Consider the following 25421-nt stretch of genomic DNA (forward strand, 5'->3'; position numbering starts at 1 on the left):
AGCTGCCTGACGTCACCAAGCACGGGGGCTGGGGCGAGGGGCTCGGCTCCCGGAGAGCTCCGGCTGGAGGCCAGAGAGCGCCGGGCTGGGTCCCCACGCGACCCCAGCGCCCCACCGCTTCTGCCCCGGTCTGCCCCGCCCCCGGCCCCGCCCCTTTCCAGCCCGCCCCGCCTCCTCTACGCCCCTCCACTTGGACCCCACCCCCTGCGAGCCCCCCGCCCTCGCTGGCCCGGCCCCGCCCCCTTTCCCCTGGCCCAGGGAGGGGACGGCGGGACCGGCGGGAGGGTGGACCTGGCGGGGACATGGCCGCGGCGCCCGGAGGGTCTGCACCGCCCTCCGGCCCCGGCCCGCGCCTGGGTTTCAGCACCGCGGATAGCGGCGTCGGCATGAGCGGGCTAAACCCGGGTCCCGCCGTGCCCATGAAGGACCACGACGCCATCAAGCTTTTCGTGGGGCAGATCCCGCGGGGCTTGGACGAGCAGGACCTCAAGCCGCTGTTCGAGGAGTTCGGCCGCATCTACGAGCTGACGGTGCTGAAGGACCGGCTCACCGGCCTCCACAAAGGTGCGCGGGGTCAGCCCAGCCCAGCCCAGCCCAGCCCAGCCCCAGTCGCTTTGGAGTGCGGCCCGGCCCAAACCCCAGCCCCAACCTCAGCCCCGCTCCTAGCCCTACCTAGAGCAAGTCCAACACCAGACCAATACCAGCCCCGTTTCAGCCCAGCCCCGTCCCCAGATCACAGAGCTCCCAGCAGAGAATTTTCTGACATCCTCCCTGGTCCCCTAACATCTTCTCCACTCTAACCTCCAACTCCATACCGTTAGCCTCTCACACCTGGACAGTCCCTGTCTCTCAGCTGGTCCTCTCTTCCACTTCTCCCATCGGATATCCCAAATCCTGGAATTTGGAAACTTATTCCACCTTTTAGATTTCTAATACACTCAACCTCCCAAGCCCTGGACCCAAGCATTCCTTACCCCCACCCCAATCTGGTGCAACTCTACTCAGGCTTAACTACCCTCACACATATCTTGGACTTGTACCCCCTCATTCTGGGCTCCAAGTTCAGTCAACTCCCAGAGCCTTCCTTTGATTCTGACTGTCAACCTAAAACCCACAGACTCAAACTCTCACTCTCCTTAGACTACAGACCTGGCTAATTCACAAAGTCCAACTCCCCTCCCAGGAGACTCTCAACTCCAAATGCCCCCACACCCCATGCTTAACAATAACCTCAATATCTCTTACCCTTTGCCAGAATCCCAACTCTCCACCTCTTCTGATTTGAGTGCAGAACCCTGACCACAGCTGGAAATTCCTACCACACTGTGCCCCCTTTTCTCAGTTTTCCCCTCAGCTGAACTCACACTTCTTTTAATCCTCTAATCTCCCCTGTTCTAAGCCTCTTCTTTACTCCTCCCCAGTCCTCTTTATGGCCCCCTGCTTTCCCATCAGGCTGGTCTGGGATCAGAGCACCCCCAGGATGTGTCAGGTAGAAGTGGCAGCTGGGGGTCCTCTCCCTGCCCTTGCTAGAGAGACACAGTCACCACAGCTCTGTCCAGCCACACCCCTTTCTTCCTGTAGAGAGAGGGAGGAGGCTTGTTTACATGTGGAAAAGTCTGTTCCAGCTGGGCTGGAGTAAGAAAGCCAGAATCACAGTCATGAGGAAGTGGTAGTGTCATACATAGGTGGGGTAAGGGGAGATGATTTGAGGAGAAACACCTTTATTCCCCCATCTCCTGCCCATGCTGTGGTTTCATGGTTTTTTGGAGACGGCCACCAAGTTTTCTCCATGATCTTCCAAGGAAAGAAGTGGTAAGCCCTGGGTTACAGATAAAGGTGCATTACTAAGGGCTGAGAGCTGGAATCAGGATGCCACCTCTTTTCAACCCTTGGGAGGTTCCTAGACACATTAATGTAGGGATGCAGGCAGATGCTCATAGAAAGGCTGGGACCAGCCAGGTAGAGGGTATATCCTACCCCATGAGGGGTTTTTGCTGAAGGGGGCATGACAGTACAAGACCACATCATCCAGATTCCTTCTAATGCAGTCTGGATGCCTGATTCTCTGTCTATCCATCCCTCTATAGCAAATTATTTTCTTATTTTCCAGACATCAATTTCAATATGTAAGTACAAACTAATCTTTTGCTAATCTTTCTGTACTATCTGCACAATGAGGAAAGTGTATAGAATACCTTTAATTCTCACTCTTCTTACTCAAACACTATCAGGATCTCTGAACTGTACCTTCATCCTCTCTCCTTTCTGTCTCTCCTTTTTTTCCATTTAATTCTAATTCTTCCTGATTGTTCATTGTCTGTCCTTCAAGCTGTGCTTTTCTGTCTTCCCATTCCTTTATTCTTCTATTCCCCATCCTGGGTAGTCCACATAGGACTACTTTAGGCAGCAACTGGGCCCCTTGAGCCTTTCAGACAGGGCCCCACCCTGCCCAGTTCTGATGTCAGCTGAAATGGCTTGAAGGTAGAAGGTGGATCAGGGATGTAAGCCAAATCAAGCATTTTATATTTTATCCCCCAAATCAACCCTCAATTTCCCAAGGCAATGGTCACCTGTTTCTAGCAAGATGATTGGAGAGGTCTCTCAGTCAATTTCTACCCCACCCTCTCCCCAGCTACAGTGAAGTCCCAAAGCCAGCGTGACTCATTTTCCTTTTGACGGCTGGGTGCAAAGGGAGACAGAGCTCTTTGAAAACAACCCCAGCTTAAAGTTAGGGAATCCCAAACCCTGCCCTGCCACTGACACACTCTTTGGGCTTCAGTTTCCCTATTGAAATGACAAGAAATTGGTTCCAGAGTCCCTTTAAGTCGGTGAATGGCAAACATTCACCCACCTTAAAGGGGCAGCCATGTAGAAGACACCTTCAAAATATTCCTGTTTACCTTTATAATTTTCTGAGGCTCAAGTGGAAAACTGTACGAAACTTCCAATAGCTTCCCACATCCATTATCTCTTCCTTCAATCCTTCTTCCTCCTCCATTTGGAAGTTTCTTAAAACATAGATCTTATCTTGTCACAGCCCTGCTTAAAACCATTTAGTGGCTCTCCATTGCTTTTAGGAAGTTCAAAATCAGAAGACTGAGGCCTCCAAGGCCATATACCATCTGACCCCTGTACACTTCATAAAGTGCACTTCATTTTGCCCCCCCAAACTCTAACCACACTGATGTTCTATCCATTTCTCCAACATTGACTGAGAGTCTTCATACATGCTATTCCCTCTGTCTGAAATACTCATCAACCCTTCTCATCACCTGGATAACCCCATTTGTTCTTCAGGGCTCAGTGTCCTCTTTGAAACATTCTTCTGGACTCAGTTTGGTGTCCCCCTTGATACATTACATAATCCCCATGAGAGAAGGAAATATAGCTCTCTTATTGCCACTCTATCCCCAAGCCAATTATAATTCCCCACAATAATAGGTATTCAATAAATAGTTTCTGAGTAAATGATTCAGAAAGAAAGTCGTTGCTTAGTGACTGTTGGAAAGGAAGCAATGTCCTACCTCAGTGCCTCCTAGCAGTCTACGGGTCCTGAGGCCCAGCTCTTTGGCTCAATCCAAACCCTTTCTCCGCCCCATATCTGCCAGCTCTTTTAATGGAGTCAGATTTGGGGCACAGTAACCCTTTAAGAAACCCTATCTTTCAGCCCTGCGGGGGGTGGGGTTGATGTATCAGGCTCCTTGGATAGAATAAGGGGGTCCCTGGAAACTCCTACCAACAAAAAGCTCTTAAACTAGCCCAATCTTTCAAGATTCAAATTAATACATCTCCTGTCTTCAAACTTGGAGGATGGAGGTATTGGGAAGTTGCTGTGGGGTCCTGGGCTTGGCCCCTAACTCTCTACCTCTTCTTCTGCCTCCTCTTATCTGATGAGGGATGTAAGCCAAATCAGGTGTTTTGTGGATAGAGAAGGAATTGAGGCTGTTCCTGGGAGAGTCAGTGAGTCTGAATTCAAAAAGAGAGGGGGAGGTTGGAGATAAAGTTGAAGGCAAAGCTGCTTAGTAAGGTTTGAGCCAACAGGACTTAAGGCTGGAGTAGAGAGGGAGTGGTGGTATAGGATTTTATGAGCATGTGACTAGATGTGTGTACACATGTTCCCTGTACATTTGCCAGAAGCAAATGAGAGGGATCCAGAGCCTGGGACACAGGTCCACAGGCACATGAAAACCCTCTCTTCAGAGAAGGTAGGTAGGCAAAGAAGACTTCTCAGTAGTGTCCTTGTTTAAAGGAGAGTGCCTTGAGTTTGTCAACTTAATGGGGTCTCTCCAGGCAGAATATTTGGGGGTTTCAGGAAATCCCCTGAGCCAGCCTCTTCCTCCCCAGGCTGTGCCTTCCTCACCTACTGCGCCCGGGACTCTGCTCTCAAGGCCCAGAGTGCACTGCACGAGCAGAAGACCCTGCCAGGGGTAAGTCCACCAGGGTTGGGGGTTGGTGGGAATCCCCTCAGGCTGGGGCCATGCCTACATGCATACCAAGGGGGATGGGCTGGGACAGGAACCAGAAGCAGAGTCATCTCCCTAAGAGAGGGCTTAACTTGGCCATGAATAGCTACAAGTTCTTCATTATATTCTGTCTTCTGGCTCAAAGAAGCAAGCTCAGGACCCTTGGACCAAGTGTTTCACCCCTTCTTTTAGGAGGAGCAGCAGTGTCATAGACCAAACTCAATTTGTCCACCCTGGCTAAAATTTTGCCTTCAGGTGTCATTTGTCACTGGTGTCAGCATATATGTGGATACATGGGGTAGGGTTTCTGCTGGGCTGAAACTCATGGCAGATAAGGGTCTTAGGTTCTGGAGGGGACCCATTTTCTCCTGTCCCAGAGTCCTTGATGGCAGTTCCCTCTGGTCCTCCTCCTGTAATAGTTTTTGTGGGGCCTTGACTCATCAATATTACCTTCTCTCTACACCCCAAACACCAGGCTAAAGACTGAGTCTGTGGTCAGGTAGGCTGGAATATACCAATGGCATTACGTCTGGCTTTGGCTAATAACTAATCATTGGACAAAAGGCAATTGGGGGCCTTGAAGCTAGCACGGGTTCAACAAGAGAAAGCCATGCTGCACCTCATTTTCTCCTGCCCAAGGAATAGTATGTCTAGAGCAAGAGGACTATGCAAATGCCATGGGCATGCATTATCTCCAATTCTAAGCCTTATATTTAAAAGGGTCATTATTCTACTAAAAAAATGACCAGATGGAGTGGGGACACAAATCTAGCATGGAACAGTAATTAGAATCTCAGTTCTGCCAGGTTTTTGTCTCTGGATACATCACTTAGCCTCTTGAGCTTCAATGTCCTCATGTATAAGGAGAGAGTTGTATAAGTACCTAGCTCACTAGGCTATTGTGAGAATTAATTAAGGCTCGTACAGTGCCTGGCACAGAGTAAGATCTCAATAATATTACTCTTGGGGTAGGGGTGACTGCCTTCATATTCTGAAGAGGGATTTAGTTTTCTATGGGTGACCCCAGAAGGCAGGATTAGGATCAGTGGGGTATAAACAATGGACACACTGATTTCAGCTCAGTGTAAAGAGGTCGCTGGATTGGAACTGTCCAGCAATGGATGAGTTTTGCCTGGAACTCATGAAGCAAATCCTGTAAATGGAATGTCAGATCCTAGGACCAACGCTAGTAACCAAAGCAACTTTGTCCCCACTCTTGGGGACTTAGTGCCAAGTAATACTAACATATCCCCCTTGCTAAACCTCTGTATTTAGGCTCTGAAATCAAATAAACCTGGTGTGGATCCAGGCCCCACCCCTTACTAGCTCTGTGACCTTGGGCAAGTCGTCCCCTTTAAGCCTAAGATTCCTCATCTGTAAAATTGAACTCATAGGGTCATAATGACTAAGTGTGGGAAACAGCATGGTCAAGGTGCAGAGACAGAGGGAACAGGATTGATGTGAAATGGTGCTGGGGTGAGGGGAGGGCCACGTGAGCACAGAGGACAGTGGTTGAAAAGGAAGCTTTGAATGCCGAGCTGAGGGGTTTTAACTTTATCATGAAGGCAAATGGGAAGCTGAAAAGTTAAGATGAGCTTGGGGAGAATAAAACCTCTTCTTAAGCAGCAACAGGGCTCCACCAGGTAAGGAGTATCTGGTAGCTCAATGAAGCTGAGGGTGCCTGAGATAAGGAATGTGAAGCCCTAGAGTCCTGGAAGCAGTCTTGGAGGAGAAAAGATGAGGGAACTGAGTCATAGAAATCAAGTGACTTGCCCAAGGTCATGTAGCTACTAATGAGATCTGGGCTTTGAGCCTAGGTAATCTGGCTCCAGAACCCATTCACTTAACCACTACACTGTTATCTGGGCCAAGCTCATGGCAGATAAGGGTCTTAGGTTCTGGAGGGGATGGTGACTGAATACACCTGTCCCCTCCTACCCTTTCATCGGCTGGCCCCTAACATGGCCTGTCTTCCTCTGATCCTGCCAGTATTGGCTTGATTCAGCCTCACCATCTTAACAAAGTGAAAATTAATATTTAATTATTCTCTTAAATGAAAATCAATGGCTCTGTTGGCCAGCCCCAGCAATGTCTGTGCCATCAATCTTTCCTCTGGGTCTGCCAGGGGCGGCAGCAGCTTTAGTCACCTGGCCTCAGGCCCACCAGCATGGAGGGAGGAGTGTGCCCAGTTCTCTGCTGGCACTGGGTCCTAAGCACAGCTGCCATCTGCTGGAGAAACAGGGACAAGACTTCAATCTGGGCTCCCTAGAGTCAGACAGGAGTGTTACTGTAGGACCAGGAAAGGCTGGGTTAACCCCAAACAGAAAGCCTGGGACCCTAGGAGAAATTTTATGGAACCCACTGGACTGGGACTTTCTCTTGGCTCCCCTCCACCTGTGCTCTGCCTCTCTCTGTCACCTCTCAAAGCTTGACTCCCTACTCTGGACTTCCTTCAAACCTCAGTGGTCTGTCCTACCTGACTCCCATCTCCTGTTGCCTCTTCCCTGTGAAGCTGGAGCCACTTCTTTCAGTCTCACAATAGGCTCCAGAATTCACCTGAAGAGCATGAGGTCCATTATCATCCCCACCTTCTGGGATTCAGAAGGTGCTCCCTTTCTTGTCTTTCTTCCTGTGCATGACTGCCTTTCCCGAGGTCATTCATCCCTTCAGACACTGAAGGAGACTGACATAACCAAATAGGGCAATGCATTTCGCTTTGTAGATTGTGCTCTATGCAAAACAGCTTCGAACAGAAGATGAAAGGGGGCTGAATCCCCCAGCTCTATGCACATTGGCCAAGCACATTATTGCAGGGCTGTGTCAGCACCAAGGAAGGGGCAGATTGTTTCTAATTCATCCCCTAGGTTGGAGGAGTGCCATTTTTTTTAATTCACACAAAGGCACTGTATGTGATAGCAGCCTCCCAAGGAATGAGTCTGAGCTTTTGCCCTCAAGGAGCTTCAGGCCAGAAACAACTCATTGCATCCCTTTGGGGGTTTATATCTGGGCACGCAAAAGAGGCACCAAGAGTCAGGAGGGAAGCCCTCAGGAAGGTGATGCTGTCTATGCTGAATCATGGTCATATTTCATCATATTTGAGGCTCTAGAAACTCAAAGGCAAAGATCACCTCTGGAATTCTGAGGATAGTATGAGAATTGGCAGGGAAAGTGTCCAGCAAAGACTGCTGGAGCTCGCATGAGCGCAAAGTATCATACAGTTTGGACAGCAGGAGAGGCAAGATATTTAAGACTTGAATGTCAGTCTTAGAAACTGTTGCTTTTCCAGAGGCTTGCAGTGGAAAACCACGGGTAGTTTTAAGCAGGGAAGAGGAAAGGGCTGGTTTTAAAAATCACTCTGGCTACAACGGAAGGATGGGTTGGAAAGGAAGCAACACTGGAGCAGATGACCCTTTAGGATCCTGTTGATGGAGGGTAGGTGAATGATGAAGATGTTGGCCTGAATTGGGGATGGGGAAAGGATGGACTTGAGAGCTATTCAGAATATCCACATAGAATATAGAACTGGTGGGACTTGGTAGTGGATTGAATTAGAGTTGGAGGGTGAGGCAGAACAAAGTGCTGAATTGAAGAAGTATGCTTTTTGTCTGCTACACTCTTCCTCCCACCCCATGGCACTGCTCCTAGACCCACCAATGGTCCCATCTTCGGGGAGCACTTTAGTTTCCTGGCTGCTGAAACAAATACCATACACTGACACTGGGTTGGCTTAAACAATAGGAATTTATTGGCTCATGGTTTTGAGGTCAGAAAGCAATGCTTTCTTCCAGAAGACTGTGGTGTTCTGAGAGTAGCTGCTGGCAACCCTTGGTCCTTGGTTTTCTGTTACATGGCAATGCATATGGCAGCCTCTCCTGCCTCCTTTCTGTCTGACTTTCACTCTGCCTATAAAGGACTCCAGTAGTCCAGATTAAAGCCCAACCTAATACAAGGGCTCCTCACCCTAACTGAAGTAACATCTTGAAGAGATCTTATTTACAAAGGGCCACACCCACTAGAGGGTAGACGAAGACCAAGAACTGTCCAAACTGGTACACAATTCAATCCACCATGGGGAGGCTCTGATAAACTCTTCCCAACGGGGGAATAGGGGTTGGGTGTATGAGTGCTGAGTGGAGGGAATGGTTGGCATCAGGAAAGAGGAGACAGAAGAGAGCAGTGCTGAGCCCAAAGGCAGGAAGCACTGATGGAGCATTTTAGCCAAGTCGAGCAGGGAGTTGAGGAGGGTTCTTGCTTTCCTGTTTGGTCACTGGGGTAGAAGAGCCAGCCAGGGCTTCCTGCATACCTGTGTCACCTCCAACCTCTCTCTTCTCCCCACCCATTCCGTTGACTGTTCTTTCCTCTTTCTGATGTTCTCTTCCTTGATTTACCCTCCACGTAGGTGTGGGCCTGGACTCTACCTGGGAAACTCTCAAGTGAACAGGTGCTCAGCCAAGGGTGAGAGCTCACCTGAGTTCTTGGCCAAAGAGACAATGGCCTTTGCCTCAAAAGAGAACCTTGATTTCTCACCCCACTCTCATGTTCCTCTGCTGGCTGAGGCAGTAAGAAGGCAGGATAGCATTGCCCAGGCAGTTCATGTGGGCAGTTCTCTTTCTCCACCCTGCCACAGAGCGTACTTACATCCCAGGTGCCCTCCATAACCACTGCCTAGTTGGAGCTGAAGACTCAGAGCCCTAGGGAGCACCACTTCCCCCACTATATCTTTATCCTCTTGAGCTCTTGCCTTGGGGCCTTCCCCTGCACCTGCAAACTCCCAAACTGCCAGCATCATCAACTCTCAAACCATAAGTCTGGGAATCAGCCAACATTCCCTCCCCTTCCTCAGTCCCCACATCCAATTGTGTCTATAGTCCAGTTGATTTTTTCTACACATCACTTGAATCTGTCCATTCCCGTCTACTCTGTCCCAGGCCACCCTCACCTCTTACCTACATCACTGAGCTTCCTGCCTTGCATCTCTCACCTATTATCCTTTCTCTGCATAGTGAATGACAGCTCATGATTTCCTTCATAAGCCAAAACTGGCTACCACTGTAAAATCCTTCCCTGGACCCCCATTGCCTTCAAAATACAACAAAGTCAAAATTTCTTGTCATGGTTTTCACAGCCAGCTCTTATCTGGCTCCTGCCTACCTTTCAGTTTCATATCTTTCTAGCACCTACTAAGATCCAGCCATTAACAATTTCACCACAACCCTGCATGACAGGCTTTTGAGTCCTCCATTTACTAATGTGGATACTTAAGTCAGAGGCCTTAGAGAACTTTCCAGTGATGAAGCCAGGTTTCAAAACCACATCTATATGACTCGTAGGCAATTAGCGCTACCCTGGCAAACTGCATGCCAGATGCTCACTTGTTTCTTTAGACTTTCAGTTCCCTGTCCGTACTCCAGCCATCTGGAGTGCTCAGCCCATGGCCCTATGTCTCCAGTGATTTCCAAATGGCCAAATTACTCAGTCCTGCAAGGCTCAGATCAAATACTGCCTCCTCCATGAAGCCCTCCCTGATTCAGACCCTGGCTGTAGGCAACCTCTCCCACAGCACTTTACCTTGCCTCCTCCTAAGACCTTGGTTCCTCCCTTTCTTATTATTTGTGTTCATGTCTTAAGAATGGATGGGAGCAGCACAGTGCAAAAATTATTGGTTTTGGGGTCAGACAGGCCTGGGATCAAATCTCAGCTAACAACTTACCCACCATGTGACCTTGGATGAGTGATTTAATGCTTCCCTGAGCCTCAGCTTTCTCATCTATAATATGGGGACAACAGAATTACCTTGCAGAGTGGCTGGAAGGATTTAAAGACGATGTGTGTAAAGTACCCCAGGAAGTGCTGGGCACACAGCAGGCTCTCAGGAAATGGTGGTCTTATGTTTCCCTCTGTGAGCCCGTGATGGCAGGGTCCTCATCTGAGTTATTGCTGTCTACCCCGAAGGGCCCAGGCTGAGACTCTTCACAAAATTTAGGAAATCCTGGTGGCATGCCTGAGTGGTGGAAGGCCTAGGCGCCCAGCCCCTGAGGCCTGGACCCTGCCAGGTCCACATGGGACATGGACCACCCAATGCCCACCCTCCATTGAAGGGTGGTGGAGTTGGTGTGGGGGGGGAAGGGGTGTTCCCCAGAGCACTGATGAGTTCCATCTCCCAGGAAACCCAGCTGCCATGGAAACTGCTGCTGTCACATGTGCTCGTCACTCTAGGCTCCAGAGAGAAATTCTCAAGATCTATTTAAGAACTAATAAAATAATGATGGTCTTACTCACCCTCACTGCCCCCTACCCTAGGCTTCTACCCCTCTCTCATTCTCCCCAACCAGGCTCTTCCCTGCCTCTCCTTCTCTCTTCCTGATTCATCCCCTCAATTCCTTCCTGTCTCCACTAGTATTTCTTTCCTTGCCCTCTTCTGGGTTTGTTGCTTACTCTCTCTTTTGCATTTTTCTCTCTTCCTGTGTCTCTTCATCTCTCCCTCTGTCTCTGCTCTCCATGGCTCTGTGTCTTGGTCTCTCCTCCTGGTCCCTGGTCCAGGCCAGTCCAGACCTGTCCATCTCACCCTGATATGCTTGGATTGATCTGTCATCCCCTCTAGACTGCAACCTGAGTCCTAGCGGGTGGGTGTGTCAGAGCATGTGAGAACCTGTGCCCTAGGTGGGAGGGGAATCGCGCTGCTTCAGGCTTGGCCTGTTTTCTGTTCCTTTTTCTAAAAAAATCAGTCCTCCCCCTCCCACCCCCAAATTTGATCCAAAGGAAATTGCTCAGCTGTGACTGCCAGGGCATTACCATGGTTACTGGGTAGCACTTGTGGCTATGGTAACAGGAAGCTGCCTGTTGTCTCGGCAACCAGCACATTGGTAGGGGATGGAGTGGCCCCTGATTGGTGCAGAGCAGTGCATTTCCTGAAGGGAGGGGTCAGATCATCACCTCCTTTGGCCAGATGGGCATCAATGCTCCTTCCTCCACGAACGGGAAGGCCGCTGTTCTTTCCTCCCGGCACTCAGCTGTCTGCCCCCCAACAATAATTCCTCACATCCCACGCACCCAGCTCTTGGCAATTTACAAAGACCTTGTGCATCCCCATTACCTCATGTGATCCCCACAACACCCATGAAAGTCAGGTGAGATGGGGATTCAATCATTCATTCACTCAGGTGGTTGGGGGATGGGAACGTGGGTGTGTATATCGAAATCTTCTAGGAGCATTTTTGAAATATACAATCCCCTACCTTGAGAGTGTGATATGATGCCCAGGTGATTCTGATTCACCCCTCATCAGGGAACCCCTGAATTAGAAGGTGAAATTGGTTTTGGGGTGGAGGGGGTGGAGGGTGGAGTCAAGATGCTTTCCAGATTTACAGCTTTTGGGTGACTGGGAGGAGCAGGTTTGAGAAAAAAGATGAGTCCTATTGTGGGTGTGTTGAGTGGAAGGTGCCAGTGGGACTTCTTCCTCAAGATGTCTAGCAAGCGGCTGGGTACACAGGTCTGAAGCTCAGGAGAGAGGGACAGGCTGAAGATGCAGAGTTCTGAGTCATCCCTGTGCAGATAGTAGCTGAGTCCATGGGCATGGATGAGCCTCTCAGGAAAAATGGAAAGAGTGAGATGAGGGAGGGCCGAGGATTACACCCTAAGGAACTCCAGCTTCCTCAGGGGAAGTGGAGACTAGGGAGGGGACTGAGGGAAGTGAATGTGGAAACTCTGGTGACAGAAGCTTAGAGGATGTTTACCGTTTTGAAAAGTTGAGTCTGAGTGCATTTGGCTTGAAGTCATACAACCATTAAATGGCAGAGCTGGGCTAGATGACTAGGCCTGATTCCCAGATTGCTGAGTCTGAATGATATGTAGCATTATACTGTCAGTGTCAGTCACAAAACACAAATCTGCAGTACCAACTCCATTCTCCCAAACAGTTTGTCTCACCCAAAGCCTCTAAGCAAGTCCAGGAGTCTATCCAGGCCCCAAAGCAGAAGAATCTCTTTAGCCCCCACATCCCACCCTGTGCTTTCTACTGGGCTTCCTATCACCCATCCCTTCAGGTTTCAGCACCTTCTAAATTCCTGCATTTAAGGAAGGGATCTTGGAGAAAATTTATAAACCCTGTGTGGGGGTGGTGGAGAGTTGAGTTCAAAGGGACCAGGGTGCAGATCCTGAGAATTAAGGGGTGGAAAATCTGAGGCCCCAGGGCCAGGCAGTGATGCTGACTGGGTGTGTTGGTGTGATGTCTTTCAGATGAATCGTCCGATCCAAGTGAAGCCAGCTGCCAGTGAGGGCCGAGGAGGTAACTTCCCTGTCGACAATCCTAAGGTGTCACCTATGTAGGGGATGGTGGACCACTCCTGGCCTCAGTCCTACTCATGGTTTACCACTAGAGTCTCTCTGGGTCAGGAGGCCCAGAGTTGCTCAGCACCAGGGACAGCTCAACCATCCCAGGAGGAGGGCAGTGGGGTCCCCAGACCCAGAAGAGGTAGGAAGGGTCTAAGGAGATGCTGAGGGTAAAAAATGAAGGGGTCCCTTGTCTCCTCATCCCTGGACATAAGTCATTCCTGTTTTGCCATATGGAACTTCCAGACTTGTTTGAAGAATCAGGCTGGAGTTATTCCTCTTTTCCAGATTCTTCTGACTCCAGACAACCCAATCCAACCTGGGTTAGGGCCACTCCTTCCTTCACTGTAATTGCCTATATACTAATAGCAAAATATGAATCTGGTAAGATAGACTCTGAAGGTCAAGGAATTTGACTCTAAGCTGAGAATCATGGAAAGCCTTTGAAGGGTTTTTCACTGCCGTTTTTCCTGATGGGGAAAGACCAGTTTTCCTTAAGAATAGGAGGGGTAGAGAGTCTGTACCTTCTGACAACCACAGCTGTGTTCTGGCCACCTGTGTTCTCTTCCATATGAGAAAGGCAATGCTGGTTTCTGTGGCCAGCTCTTGGTGTCTTCCTCATTCTCGGGTCTTACTATTTTCTGGAGTATCTGCCTGCAGCCCTCCCTGAAGTTTGCTGCCTCTTTCCCTAGGACCCTTGTCTTACCCAAGATCAGCCATGGCTTTGTTAGGTAAAAGAAGCTGCCCAAGATGAGGATGATAATTGAACCCAATTGACAGAGATATTTATCGACTCCTACTAATTCTGCACATCTTCTCAGACTTCATGCTCAATGTCCACACCTATGAGGGGCTCTGGGAGCTTTGTGGTTCCACTGTGGAGTTGTTCCTCCAAGAAACCCTTCCTTCCTTCATCCTTTTAGATTTTCTGACCTTGATTTTGTGATGGTCAAGATGTTATCATCCCCACTTTCTCTTGAAGAAATATTTCCAATCTACACACACACACACACACACACACACACACACACACTGCATATCCTCCTTTCCCAGTTCATTCTTTCAGACATTAATTTGAGAAGTGCTGCTTCTTGGGAAACCTTGTTAGGCATCAAGGCCATTGCTGGCCATTTCCTAATCTCTATCCACAAACACCAGAAAGTCCTACCGCTGAGAGGCTAGCTGAGAATACTTGAGTTAGCTGAAAAGCAGATGGGCTGGGCTACAGTTTATTCAACCATCCAATCAACATCTTCTGAGTAACTTAATCCACACTAGGAATACAGATGTGAGGAAGACAGACTTGGCACCTGCCCTTACGGAGCTCCTGGGCTATGAGGAGCTACGAACATCTAAATGAGATTTACAAGTCAGTGTGATCAGTGCTTTGCAAGTCTAGGGGTGGATTGTGGGGTACAAACAAAGAACACCTAACCTAGTATGGGAGGGCAAGGTGGGCTCCCAAAGGTAGTAATATTTAAGCTGAGACATCAAGGATGAATAGAAAGGAGTCAAAGAGAAAAGGGAGGAGGGAGAGAGAGGCAGCAAGTGTTTGAGGAAGAGGGAACAGCATAGTACAAATGTCCCAGAGTTTAAAAAGAACGTGATACAAGTTGGAATCTGTCTTGGGAGCTAAGTCTACAACGCTAGGGTACATCTTGTCGTCATGAGGACAGCTACACAGGCAGAATGACCCTCAGAGGCTTCTGTGTCTATAATGCTTCTACTTGGCCTAGTCCATTGTCCTGGTTGGCTGAGCCCAATCAGTGGTATCAGCCTAAATTCTATAGTTTCCCTTTCCCTTTGTGAACAAGCTTTGCAGGTATCAAATTATTGACAAACTTTGTGTATTTGGCATCCCACCTATGCACCTGTTCAGATGCAGAGCTGTTCAAGAGAATAAGCTGAAAAGAGGTCTGCCTGTCGGTAGAAGTCATAATTCTAGTAGTTATGTGTTACATAGATATTTCTTGATGAGTGATGGCTCTCTTGGAGCATACACTCCAGATGTACCTATGAATAATCCTTGCAGGTTTGGACGGCCAGATCTCTCAATTCCTCCCTGTTCCCACTCAAAGAATCACCAAATGCTCCCTGTTATCTATTTAGGAGAGAGGATGCATATATACCAAGTCTTGCAGAACAGCTGGGCCTTTACAATTAATAAGTATTTTACTACTAATTAATTTATGTTAATCTTGTGACTAATCAAACTATGTAACCTTTCGTCAATGTTATCATATATCTCTTCCAAAGTGAGTTCAGCTCTCTGCTGACTTTTATCACAAACTAATGCTTTAGGAACCCAACTTTTAAAAAATGATATTGGATTTTGCTTTTGAAATGTAACATTTAACACCAATGTGGGACAGTTTGCCCCATTCAAGTCTTACCTCTGTGTCCCACAACGTTCTGTAAACTTTCAATGGGCCAGTCACACCTGTCCTGATATATTTAAGCCAACAAGTCTGGATATTTTTATTATCCCTAAAATTAAATCCCTTAGTTTACAGTTGAATAATAATGTCATCCACATCCGATCAGGATACTGGTATGAAAATATAATCTAAGGCTCTTTCTAAAATTCCCCCATTTTCTTCTAGAATGAATCATTAGATTTTTGTCTTGGCTTCCCTTTATGGGGAATGCAAGGATCACAAATTCAAATGCCAAAGGAACCCAAGTTAGGTAACTCTAAATGGATAATTTCATATAAAAATTTACATTTTAATTATATTAAATGGTTTGCAACTAATTCAATTTTTTTTTAAGTGGACCAGCACTGTGTGAGCCTAACCAAACCTATGAGGTTTGCTTCTTTGGCCCAAAGACTACCATTTTCCCCCTATGCCATAAAGGAGTATCCCATAGTGTACACATGAACTGTTTGACAAAAATAGTTAATTTACCTTCTGCCTCTTGAATTTCAATGCCAATGCAATAGAGTAGTATTCTTCTTATTTTAAATTAATAGACATGAGATTTGTGGACTGATTGAAATAACCTATATGTTAAACATGCTGAATGTTATGTTCCTTTTAGAAGTTATTGGTACCACTTACGCATTCAATGCTTACAATGCAATAATAGTTGCAATACAGCAGTATCTGCCTGGGAGAAAGCTCTGGGATCTCTTCTTCCATGGCTGTCTCCCACAGCCTTTGTGGCACTTTTCTCAGAGTTCCAGATGTGCAAACAGGCCTTCAAGGTCTATGTTACAGCAGCCTTTTAATGTATCCCAGCTACTTCCCATAACTTTCCAGATGGATTGATAGAATGATATGGCAAACGTGGCAAAATGTCAAAAGTTGGTGGATCTGGGTATCTGAGTGGGGGTATGTTGAAGTTCTCTGTATGGGTTTTGTATTATTTTTGCAGCTGTCCTGTAAGTTTGAAATTACAGGATGGGATACTCCATGCCTGTATTGTATGTCCTGTAGTAGTTATACGTTGAGTAGTAGTATACTGTTAAAAGAAAATGCATCTCATGTTCCAAAATGAAATTCTCTCTTCACATACTAAAGACACCCATTTCTGCAGTAAACATACATAGTGTTAAAAACAAACAAACTAGAATTGGGGTAGCTGGTGGTGGATACCTGAAACTATCAAACTACAACCCAGAACCCATGAATCTCGAAGACAATTGTATAAAAATGTAGCTTATGAGGGGTGACAATGGGATTGGGAAAGCCATAAGGACCACACTCCACTTTGTCTAGTTTATGGATGGATGAGTAGAAAAATAGGGGAAGGAAACAAACAGACAAAGGTACCCAGTGTTCTTTTTTACTTCAATTGCTCTTTTTTCACTTTAATTATTATTCTTGTTATTTTTGTGTGTGTGGTAAGGAAGGTGTCAGGGATTGATTTACGTGATGAATGTACAACTATGTAATGGTACTGTGAACAATCGAAAGTGCGATTTGTTTTGTATGACTGCGTGGTATGTGAATATATCTCAATAAAATGATTAAAAAAAAAAAAGAAACAAGGATGCAAAGAGTGCATTGAAGAGGATCCTACAGTCTCATGGCAGGGTGAATTTCTAAAAAATTGTAAAAGTCATAAAAAGTCAAACCATCTCTACCTGTCTCCTATAACAACCACATGGACACCACAAGCACTGGGGCTTCCATGATTCCAAATGAGTGTCCAAGAGCCCCAAGGAAAAATGTCCCATCTCTCAATATTGACCATCCTGATATTTAAAGAAACACATCTTACTAGACAGTACTGTCTTCTAAAATATCAAATGCAGCCATTGTGTCCTTCTTGACCTTGTCCACTTCTTTTCAGTAGACAGAACAAGCAACAATGTTCACACTTATATGGGAGGGTGAACAGCACCATCATTTCAAATTCCCTCCTTCAAAAAAAAGCTCCCCTTTCCTGGATGCCCTGCAAATAAATTTGCTAAAAACTTCTGTTCAGATTTCAACAGAGTTTTCAAACAAGACTTGCATTAAGTTAATCACACTTCCTACCCAAAATATTTTCAAACTCTCCTATCCCTGTTTTACAAGCAATCTCCATCATCAATCACCTTGTCGCTCTACCATTTATCATATTCTTACTTCATCAGTGTCCTCATCATCTCTCTTTGATCATTTATTCAAAATAATAATTTCACAAAAAAAAACAAACAAAAAAAAAACCACACTTTTCCTTCATTCCTTGGGCATTTTTGAATGTGAACATTAAAATGTTTGTCTGGACAAAATTTCAGAGTTCATGTACTTCAAAATGTTATCCTCAAATTATATGCATCAGTTGGGATCCCCAATTCCTCCGACATTGGTAAATACATAAGCCTGTTTTATTCGTTGTTCAGCATGGAGACTGTAATTGATTTTTCCTAACTTACATTATGTCTACTTTGGAAACACGAATATTAAGTGTACATCAATCTTAGAGGAAAGGTATTTTTTAGTCCTAAGGCAAAATCTTTAAAATCAAAGAACTCCTGTATATTCTTGCCTCTTTTTCAAATATCACAATATGGAATCAATAAATTCATGTCAGAATTGTGATTGATCTGCTTGTTCCATTCCCCAATTTTACTATATTTTTTACTCAATTAATATTTATGTGTTCAAGATGACTAAGATACAGAAATAGGTTAAGCAATTAATCCATGCACTCTTTTTAAAATAAACTTTTTATTTTGAAATAATTTCAAACTTACAGGACAGCTGCAAAAATAATACAAAACCCATACAGAGAACTCCAACATACCCCCACTCAGATACCCAGATCCACCAACTTTTGACATTTTGCCGCGTTTACCATATCATTCTATCAATCCATCTGTCTATCTGTCCATCCATCTGTCTGCCTGTCTGTCTTTCTATTTATTCATGTATTTTCTTAACATTTGAGAGTAAAGTTGTATATATCATGCTCCTTGAACATTTACTGTTTCCCTGTACTTTTCCTAAGAACAAAGATATTCATTTACTTAACCATTTTAAGTACAGTCATCACGTTCAAGAAATTTAACATTGATATAAAGCTTACAGTCTACATTTCAATTTTTTCAATTGTCCCAACAATGTCCTTTTGGGCATTTTCTCCTCCATTATTAGATCCAGTCCAAGATCATGTATTGACTTTAGTTGTCTCTTTAATCTCTCTTTCTCTGTTTTAGTTATGGAAACATATATACAACATGAACTTTTCCATCTGATCCATTCCCAAGCATACCATTTAGTGGGGTTAATCACATTTACAATGTGCTACCCTAACCACCATCAATTATCAGAACTTTCCCAGCACCCCACACAAAAACCCTGCACCACTTATGCATTAACTCCCCATCCCTCTCCCCCTGTAACCTGTAGTATTCTTTCTGTCCCCATGAATTTGTATATTCCAGCTACTTTATATAAGTTGGAATCACACAATATCTGTCCCTTTGTGTCTGAATTATTTCACTCAGCATGATGTCTTCAAGGTTCATCCATGTAGTAGCATGTATGACAACTTAATTCCTTTTCAGGGCTGGATAATATTCCATGGTATTTATACACCATGTTTTGTTTAACTTTTCATTTGCTGATGGACACTTGGGTTGCTTCCACCTTTTGGCTATTTGCCTATTGCTAATGATGCTGGTATGAACACTGGTATACAAATATCTGTCCAAGTCCCTGCTTTCAATTTTTGGGGTATATACCTAGACGAGGGACTGCTGGGTCATATGGTAGTTCTCTTTAACTTTTTGAGAAACCTCTAAGCTGTTTTTCACATTGGCTGCACCATTTCACATTCCCACCAACAATCTCTGCTTCCTGTCAGCACTTTTAATTTTTCATTTTTTAAACAACAGACATCCTAGCAGGTGTGATGTGGTATCTCATTGTGGTTTTGATTTGCATTTCCCAAACGGCTAATGACATTGAGCATCTTTTCATGTTATTTGGAGAATCTTATTTGTGCATGTTATTTGGAGAAATGTCTTTTCAAGTCCTTTGCTCAGTTTTTATATTGGGTTGTATATCTCTAAGTACATCTTTATATATTCTGGATATTACACCCTTACCAAATATATAGTTTCCAAATATTTTCTTCCATTCTGTTGGTTGTTTTTTTTTTTTTTTTCCACTTTCTTGGTAATATCCTTTGATGCACAAAAGTTTTTTATTTTGATGAAGTTCAAGTTATCTATTTTTTTCTTTTGTTGCTCAGGCTTATGGTGTGAAGTCTAAGACACCATTGCTTAACACAAGATCCTGAATATATTTCCTTATATTTTCTTCTAGACATTTTATAGCTTTGTTCTTATATTTAGGTCTTTGATCCTTTTTGAGTTAATTTTTGTGTATGGTATGAGGTAGGGGTCCTCATGGTATAAAGTCTAAGAATCCATTGCTTAATATAAGGGCCTAAAGATATTTAATCCATTGCCTAATACAAGGTCCTATGTTTTCTTCTAAGAGTTTAATCATTTTATCTTTTATATTTAGGCTTTTGATCCATTTTGAGTTAATTTTTGTATATGGTATGAGGTAGGGGTCCATTTTCATTCTTTTGCATGTGTTTACACAGCTTTTCCAGCACCATTTGAAGAGACATTTTTTTCCCCATTGAGTGGACTTGACACCCTCCTCCAAAATCAGTTGATCTTAGATGTGTGGGTATTCCATATGCTCTTTTCACTTCAGGTTTTTTTTTCAATTTTAAATTTTAAAGCATTCTCAGAGGATTTAAAAACACACCATGAGGCATCTTTCTTTAATCTTGAAATTTGATTTAACTCAAAAACCAATTATCTATTATCACATTAACCCTCCTGTCACCATCCTATGCTTGTTTAAGTAATTTACACCCCCTGAATTTGCAAGGGTTTTGTTAAATATCAGTCTGAATTTTTAATAATAAACATATTACTCTCTAACTACATGAACCATCCTCTCCAAATTCTTTCTAGGATTCCATAGGGGATCTTAGATCCCACTTTATTCAGTGTTTAATAACTAATCTTTGAGTTAAAGTTAAATTTTGAGCTAGAATTTTAAGAATTTCAAAATACTAGGACATATTCTCTGACCTAAGTCAGACATGGACCTTATCAACAACTGTTCTATCATAGTCTGTTGGCACCTCATATCTGTCTTTGATCCTTACACTCACTTAATTCTAAAAAGTATTTTCCCAGCTAAAACCAGACTGGATAATTTCACAGTACTGTTTAGGACTTTATCCTCAAGTTAACTCCTTACTTCCTGATTGCATTCTACCTCCAAAGGTAATGAGAGGTGCTTTCCTTCAGGTTGGCAGAGCACATCACCAAAGCTGACAGTCATAACATTTTAGGCCATGGTAGTGTGTGACCCTCTGCCCTTTAGATACAGGTGCAGCAGCTGCCAGAAGAAAATGCATCTCTGGAGGCTGAGGTTCTTTTCTCTTAAGGGAACTGGGAAGCCCAGACTTGGCATACCTTTCTCACTCACCTCCTGGCTCTCCTAGACCAGGGTCAAGGGACAGTGTAATCTCTATTCTGCTTCCCAGTCTAAGTATCTTTTTTGCAGTCTCCTTTAAAGTCCTTCTTGACTCATCAGATCTGGCCAGGAGGCTTTGCTCATCTGGGATACTTCCTTCACTCACTATCCCATCCCTCCTTGGCTCCTTATGCTCCAGGCATCACTAGAAACACCAGGGAAGAGATGCCTTGCCCTAAATTCTGTCACCAGCAGGACCTCCTCGGTTGGTATTTGGACTGAAAGGTGGATCAGTATTTTAGGATGTGTTTGGTGGTTGACACCCCTAAGGCTGAGACCTTGCCCCCTTGCCCCTTCTTTGCCCCTACATTGTCCCTTTATGCCTTGGGCACCTGAGGAATTCCTTTGGACTAATTTGAACTACAGCTTTATTCAGCCTCCTTCCTTGGAGAGCATCCTGTGCTGTTCTTAAAGAAGGCAAAGTGGACTGACTCTGCTGTGACTCCTGTGCTCTCAACCCCATCATTTGTTGCATGAGAATCCCTGGCCTGTCTGACCAGCTGCAGAAGGCAGCTAGCCCTTCATGGAGATGGGCCTTTGGGACCCAAGCCACTTGGTTTGGGTCTGAAAAAGCATTGGTAGAAGAGCAAGGAGTGCACATTGATTACCAATGGGAAAATGGAGTTATACCATTCAACTGTGTGGCTTTCCAATCATGTCTCCTTCACACTGATACTGCCTTCCAAGTCCTTCCACTTCAGAAAGGTCAAGCTTCCCTGTTTGATATCTTTCTAGAGTTCAGCCCAACATCCAGGAGATGCTTTTATTCAGACATTCCTGACCCAACTTTTGCAGCATTCTTTTTTCACCAAACTGGAGCAATAAAGATTTGAGTTAGAGGAAATAAAATTATCAGGGCTATATCCATCATCATCTCTCTCTGAGGCATTGATCAGCCTTTCAGGGGTCCATCCTGTACTTCTCTTTGACCAGGTGTCTTTAGAAAACTACTCTACCATTTCTAGGTCACCTGAGGCCCATAGTCACTGTGACCCAGCTCAACTCCTGTCTAATACCATCAAGGTCCCTATAGTGGCAACGAGGATAACAGGATCTGAGCCCAGCCCAGAGTGAATACTCTTTTTCCATTTGAAATTATTACACACCAGTAGTCCAGAACCATAGGGTAAGTACCCTGACGTAGGAATGGAAATTCTTAACTCAGTTGGAAAACACTCACTGGGAAAGAAGGATCAGAGGATTTCATGGACTGTGACGTAGGCTTGAGCTTATCAGCAGCAACAGAAAAGAGCAACAAGAGGAAGAACAGATGAAGGATAAGATCACCTCCATCCACACAATCCTCTTTCTTGTCTTGTCAGCCTGTGACATCTCTCTTCCCACCTAGGGCCATCTGGATGTGGATCCATGTGGCATGACATCTAGCTGGGGTGCCATCGCCACCTTGCAGACCCTACCCAATGACCCAGCTGCAGAATAAATGAGGTCATCTTGAAACTCCCTTTATGCCTTGGGACTCTGGAGGCCCTAGGATCTCATACTCTTCAGTCCCTCCTGGGACTCCTACCACATGGTATACTTTAGTGTCATAGCTCAGAACCATAATAGAGTCTTGTGGGACTTGATTCCCTGACCAAGATGGGGAATATCCTCCAATGTCAAGGCAAAGCCACCAACATCAGAGTGGTCAAGAAATTCAGGAAAGGCCTTTCCTGTCTTCTTGGTTTCTTGAATGGGAGGTTCTCATATCCCTCTTCTTTCACCACCTGGAACTTTGTTTTCCATCTTCTCCGCTAGTGCTTTTCAAAGGGCTTTCCTTGGAGCCCCCCTCAGAGGGGGAGGAGCCTCTACCGGAGGAAGGTCAAGCAGGAGGGACTCTAGGCTCCCCCTCCCCTCCATTTCTGGCTTTACTCAGAGCAGTTCTGCTTTTCTCTCTTACATTTTAGGCTTCATCCTAATATTTTTTATAGAACAAAGGATTCCACGGCTTTTTAAAAAGGTTGGGAAAACGTGATCTAGTCTAAGAGCACTATTCTGCGGATAACACTCCCAGAAGCGAAGTGCACCCACTGTGTGTATTCTCACCACAGAAAGTCCACACGTCCTCCAGAATTCCGGCCACAAGTACGTTATCCATCCTCTCCCCCTCAGGATCGCTGGGCAGTACTCTTCTGGACAGAGGGCAGGATTCTGCTGAAACCCGCTCTGCCTGCCCCATAAGAACTGCAGCCCTCGCCCTCCACACAGGCACAACAGCAACAGACAGGAAACCTCAGGATACCCAGGGCAGCCGAGGCTGAGCCCCACACCATCCAGGTGAAATGTGCACACACACGTAGCCTTGTTGGAGATGCCCTCCACTGCTAACTTCAGTCAATCTGTTCTTTCTGTGCATTGTCACTTAGGCTTCAGACCCTATGTCTCTCACCAGCCTTGTCTCTCCAGCACTCAGGATCCAAGGAACCCTTGCCCCCCACCTCAAGCTTGTCAGACAAGCTTGTCAAGCGGTAAAGGAGTTTGGGATGGGCTTCCCGGGAATCCAGGATCTTGAAGGTGAAGCCTGAAGCCAGATCCCCACCCATCCCTTCTCTCCCAACTTGTATCCATCCTCCCATGCCCACATTACTACAGGGTCAAGTCCCATCCCAAATTCAGACTTTCTTTGGGGCAGGGAGGAGTCAGACTTTAATAGTAGATCCTGTGAGCTGCGACCGCTGTCTCAGGCTCCTGGAGTGTGCTCCGGAATCTGGCTTGGTGGACGTGCAGCTAAACCCTGGTTTCTGACCTTAGCCAAGTTTCCCAAGGGACCACAGGCCCAGCTTGCAGCCCTTTCCTGACATCTCTGTCACTCCTTTCAGAAGGGTAGACATGGAGAGGGATCAGACTTGTTCTCAGGTGGCCATCCAGGTCTGAAAGCAGAACTTGTTCTCCCATAGCATGAACACCAGGATGGGGATCACGGCAGGAGAACAGGGAAGGTTAGAGAGAAGGCAATAGGGCTCAACAAGGGGCCTGGAGGCTCAGTGAGGGAATGGGATGAGGGAAGTGGGGATTAAGGAAAGGGGTCAGGGGCTGAGAAAATCTGATGAGGAAAATGTTAATATTCAAGGCTCAGGAACCCAGACCTCCTGCCCTCTTTAGGTCTTTGGGAGGCACACCCAGGTTCGGTTTGGTACTGGGGATGGAGACTCAACATTCCAGTGTTCAGAGACTGGGGATGAGGCAATGGGATGAGAGAACTGTTTTCCATGCTGTTTTTGTTGTTGTTTGTTTTGTTTCATTTTGTTATCCAGAACCCTCCTTGATTTGAGCAGGAAGGGGCACTGATTCTTGCCACTGCCATCAGCTCTTCTCTGGACTCAATCTGAATACAAAGGCCTTCTCTAAGCCTCCTCTCCCTTAAAGCAGCTGATGGTCCAGAATAGCATTTTCCCAAACCCTCAGAACAGAAAAGTCAAAGATGTAAAATGATGCAGATAGGGCTCTGTCCACCAAAAGATATCAAGACTGAATCATGCCCTGTAAGAGCAGCCATGAGGCTTTCTGGGTTTTTCCAGGACCCAGATGGAACATTTGGGCTGAGCTCTTTTCCTCCAGATATGTCTGTAGGTCATCTCACTCCTCAAAAAACCCCAATCCTGTAGCCCCAGGGCCTGTTCCCTCTGCACTCCCCTTCCCAGAACCAGACTGTGGTGAGCTACCTTCCTAAGCTCCTCAGGCTACTCTGTAGAGTCCAGGAGGACTTGGGATCTCCAGGTCACTCCTTGCCTTGTCCCCAGAGGACCGAAAACTGTTTGTGGGGATGCTGGGCAAGCAGCAGGGTGAGGAGGATGTCCGCCGCCTGTTCCAGCCCTTCGGCCATATTGAGGAGTGCACCGTCCTGCGGAGCCCAGATGGCACCAGTAAAGGTGACCTGCACTTGTCCATGGGATTTTCTGGTGACCCTGTCTCACTCTGGGCCACACGATCCTTTGGCACCTGTGACCCGAGCCACCTTGATCCCTTTATCCTGCCCCAGGCTGTGCCTTTGTGAAGTTCGGGAGCCAAGGGGAAGCTCAGGCAGCCATCCAGGGCCTGCACGGCAGCCGGACCATGGCGGTGAGGGCGCGCACCTGGGGGCTGCGGGTGAGGCCAGTGGGGCGGGGACGGGCTCCTCCTCTCCACGAGCACTCGGTTGCCCGAGGAAAGGGCCTGATGCGCAAGGTGCTCCGCCCGGGGCCAGAGCCAGGATCGGGACCGGTCACCGCGGCTTCCCCTGCCCTGCCCAGGGCGCCTCATCCAGTCTTGTGGTCAAGCTGGCGGACACGGACCGGGAGCGCGCGCTGCGGCGGATGCAGCAGATGGCCGGCCAGCTGGGCGCCTTCCACCCGGCGCCGCTGCCGCTCGGAGCTTGCGGCGCCTACGCTACGGCGGTAGGTGCTCGGCCTCCGCGGGCAGGCAGGTGGGTGGACCAGGCTGGGGGACCGCGGCAGCTGCGCGCCGCCGGGCCCGCCACACCCGCCCTCCTCTTTCCCAAAGATCCTGCAGCATCAGGCCGCCCTACTGGCGGCGGCGCAGGGTCTGGGCCTAGGCCCGGTGGCCGCAGTGGCGGCACAGATGCAGCACGTGGCGGCCTTCAGCCTGGTGGCAGCGCCGCTCTTGCCCGCCGCAGGTACTACGCAGGGGG

At 46.6% G+C, this 25421-nt stretch overlaps 1 protein-coding gene across 2 annotated transcripts in view; it reads left to right on the top strand.

Moving 5' to 3' along the window:
- The first annotated feature begins 239 nt into the window (after window positions 1-239).
- The window catches only part of CELF6 (CUGBP Elav-like family member 6), a 28053-nt gene continuing 2871 nt past the window's right edge, over window positions 240-25421 (top strand). For both annotated transcript variants that reach the window (XM_037833504.1, XM_037833503.1), the window contains exons 1-7: window positions 240-564; window positions 4345-4427; window positions 12699-12747; window positions 24535-24663; window positions 24774-24853; window positions 25024-25167; window positions 25274-25406. In XM_037833504.1, the coding sequence (XP_037689432.1) occupies window positions 303-564; window positions 4345-4427; window positions 12699-12747; window positions 24535-24663; window positions 24774-24853; window positions 25024-25167; window positions 25274-25406 (880 nt within the window). In that variant the 5' untranslated portion in view covers window positions 240-302. The remainder of the gene's footprint in view (window positions 565-4344; window positions 4428-12698; window positions 12748-24534; window positions 24664-24773; window positions 24854-25023; window positions 25168-25273; window positions 25407-25421) is intronic.

This window comes from Choloepus didactylus, chromosome 4 (assembly GCF_015220235.1).
Source record: "Choloepus didactylus isolate mChoDid1 chromosome 4, mChoDid1.pri, whole genome shotgun sequence".
NCBI classification, from domain to species: domain Eukaryota; kingdom Metazoa; phylum Chordata; class Mammalia; order Pilosa; family Megalonychidae; genus Choloepus; species Choloepus didactylus.